We start from the raw sequence: 2,500 nt of genomic DNA, 5'->3' as shown, positions 1-2,500 counted from the left end.
CGCCGCCGCGCCGCCGCGCCGCTCTCCTCGCCTTCACGCGCCGCCGCCCTTCTGCCTCCCGCCGAGCCGCCGCGGCTCGGGGAGGGAGGCGCGGAGAGGGAGGCGCCGAGAGGGAGAGGAGGCACCCGCCGCGGCACGCCGGACGGCGACAGCCCCGGCCCGGAGACGAGACCCGAGAGGAGTCGGCGGAGACGGCCCGGGCCGGCGCGGCGGCCGCCGCGGGGAGAGAGAAGCGGCGCGCGCGCGCTCGAAGGGCGCGGCCGACGAGGGGGGGGGAAAACGAGGACGGGGGTGACCCCCGCCCCCGGCGCTCGCGCCTCGCGCGCGCGCGGCAGCACGGCACGGTACCCGCGCGGTACCCACCCGCAGACAGCCGCCCGCGCGGGGGGGAGACCGGGGGCGAGGCCCGCGCCTCGCCTCCCCTTCCCTCGCTGCCCTGCGCGCCCTTCCGCTCGCGCGCCCTCTCTCTCCCCGACCGCCGCGCCGGGACCCGACGGACGAGCTCCGCCCCAGCGGCTCGCTCCGAGAGCGGGGAGCTACGGAGCGCTCCCCGAGTCTGCATTTAGGGGGACGAAGGCCCCCCCGCCCGGACGGGCGGGCGGGCCTGCGAGGCGCCCCAGCCGCGCCGCCGGGGAACGCGCCCCCGGACGGCGATTGATCGTCAAGCGACGCTCAGACAGGCGTAGCCCCGGGAGGAACCCGGGGCCGCAAGTGCGTTCGAAGTGTCGATGATCAATGTGTCCTGCAATTCACATTAATTCTCGCAGCTAGCTGCGTTCTTCATCGACGCACGAGCCGAGTGATCCACCGCTAAGAGTTGTCTGACTTTCGGCACCGCCCCGCGCGCGCGGAGGGGCCGGGACCGCTCGCGTCGAGCGGCCCCTCGTCCGGCGAGGACGTCGCGCCTCGCTCGACCGCACGAGCACAACGCGCACCAGGCGAAGGAGAGGCGGGGAGAAACCCCGCCGGGCTCCCGAGGAACGACGGCCAAGGCGGGGAGCCCGCGCTCCCGGCCGAATCCCCCCTCCGGCGATCGACGGCGCCGCGGGGGAGAAACGCACCTCGCGCCGCCTCGGGAGGCGGACCAGGCGCCCGGGCTCGGCCCGGCCTCCGCGCGGAGAGCGGCGGCGCGCGCCGGACCGCGCGCCGCCCGTCCTCCCGCCCCGCCGGGACGACGCGCCCGCGGCGCGGGGCGCGACCCTCGGGCCGCGCCCGCCGCTCCTCTCTCGGCTCCGCAGCCGGCCGACGCTACGCCCCCTCGTGGCAGCGGGCGAGGCCGCCGCCTCGACGGCGGACCGCCGCGCCGCCCAGACGAGCTCGGCGGACGGCTCCGTCGCCGCCGGCCGGGCGGGTCGGCGCCGGCCACCCGAGCCGGCGTCGGCAGCGCCCGAGGCCGGCCGGACGACGGCCCGCCGCCGCCGCTGGCGCGGAGGCCCTGCCGGCACCGCCGCCGCCGCTCGACGCCCTCGACCCCTTTCGGCGACCGCGCGCCCGGCGGAAGGCGGGCGGCGCTCGGCCGGGGGGGACGACGCCCCCTCGGCCGCCGCCGCACCGCTTCGCCGCGGACGCGGCCCCCGGCCGGGGTGACGGGCGAGCGACGGGCGGGGCCCGGCACGGCGCTGCCGCCGACGGCGGCGGGCGACCCCCGGCCGACCGTCCCGCTGGGGGGACACGCGCCGAGCGGCGACGCCGCCGCTCGGACGCCGGCGCCCTTCCCCGGACGGCCCGCGGAGACGGGGACGCCGCCCACCGGCGCTCGCCCGGGCGGGCGGGCGGGTCGCGCGATTCGGCGGCCCGCCGCCGCCTCGGGGGGACGAGGCCGACGGCTGCGAGACGAGAAAGGAGCGCGGCGGGCCCGGTGGCCGCTACCCGCGCCGCCCTCGGCGGAGGGCACGCGCCCTCCGCCGCGGCGGCGGTCGCCCCCGGCGAAGGGGACCGGGGCGGGCCGGCGCGCGGCCGACCGCGCGCCGCCGCCGTCTTCTCCGCCGAGACCGAACCGCGGAGCGGGGGGGGCAGGGGGCCCCGCCCCGGCGCGGCCGCCCGCGCGGCCGGCGGGACGAGCGCGGCCGGCGGACGCGACCACCACCGCAGGGGATCGGCGGGAGTAGCTCCCCACCCCTCAGTGGCGCCGCGCCGCCGCCCGGCCGCCGCCGCCCGGCCGCCGGCGTCCGGCCGCCCGAGTCTTTAAACCACCGCCCGGCTCTCCCGGCGGCTCTCGGCCCCCGGGGGCCGTCACGCAGCCCGGGGGGGGCCTTCGCTAGCCGCCCAGGCGCCGAGCGCTAGGTACCTGGCCCTGGGGTGAGGGAAACGACCTGCATGGCCCCGCGGGGGTGCCTCCCCCGCTGCCGCCCTCGGGGGAGCGTCCGCCCGCGGGGGCGCGCCCGACGTCCGCCACCACCACCGCCGCCTCCAGCTCGGGGACCGGGGTTTCCCTCAGTAGCCCGGCACCGCACCCGAGAGGACGCCTGCGGCTCGGACCGCCCCGCCGGCGCGGGGACGG

The 2,500-nt window shown here is 81.3% G+C and overlaps 1 protein-coding gene and 1 non-coding gene across 2 annotated transcripts in view; one reads left to right on the top strand and one right to left on the bottom strand.

Moving 5' to 3' along the window:
- Positions 1–666: 666 nt before the first annotated feature.
- On the bottom strand, positions 667–819 carry LOC127464361 (5.8S ribosomal RNA). Its single transcript, XR_007901318.1, has one exon. It is a non-coding gene; the product is annotated as a 5.8S ribosomal RNA (ribosomal RNA).
- Positions 820–2,316: 1,497 nt separating this feature from the next.
- Positions 2,317–2,500, top strand: part of LOC127464346 (collagen alpha-1(I) chain-like) — a 7,680-nt gene continuing 7,496 nt past the window's right edge. The window contains exon 1 of the mRNA XM_051774655.1: positions 2,317–2,500. This exon is cut by the window's right edge and continues 756 nt beyond it. Within this exon, the coding sequence (XP_051630615.1) occupies positions 2,317–2,500 (184 nt within the window).

The sequence above is a fragment of the Manacus candei genome, unplaced genomic scaffold (assembly GCF_025592945.1).
Source record: "Manacus candei isolate 608988 ecotype Guabito, Panama unplaced genomic scaffold, ASM2559294v1 h1tg000211l, whole genome shotgun sequence".
In the NCBI taxonomy this organism is placed as follows: domain Eukaryota; kingdom Metazoa; phylum Chordata; class Aves; order Passeriformes; family Pipridae; genus Manacus; species Manacus candei.
This window is presented reverse-complemented; position numbering and strand designations above follow the sequence as displayed.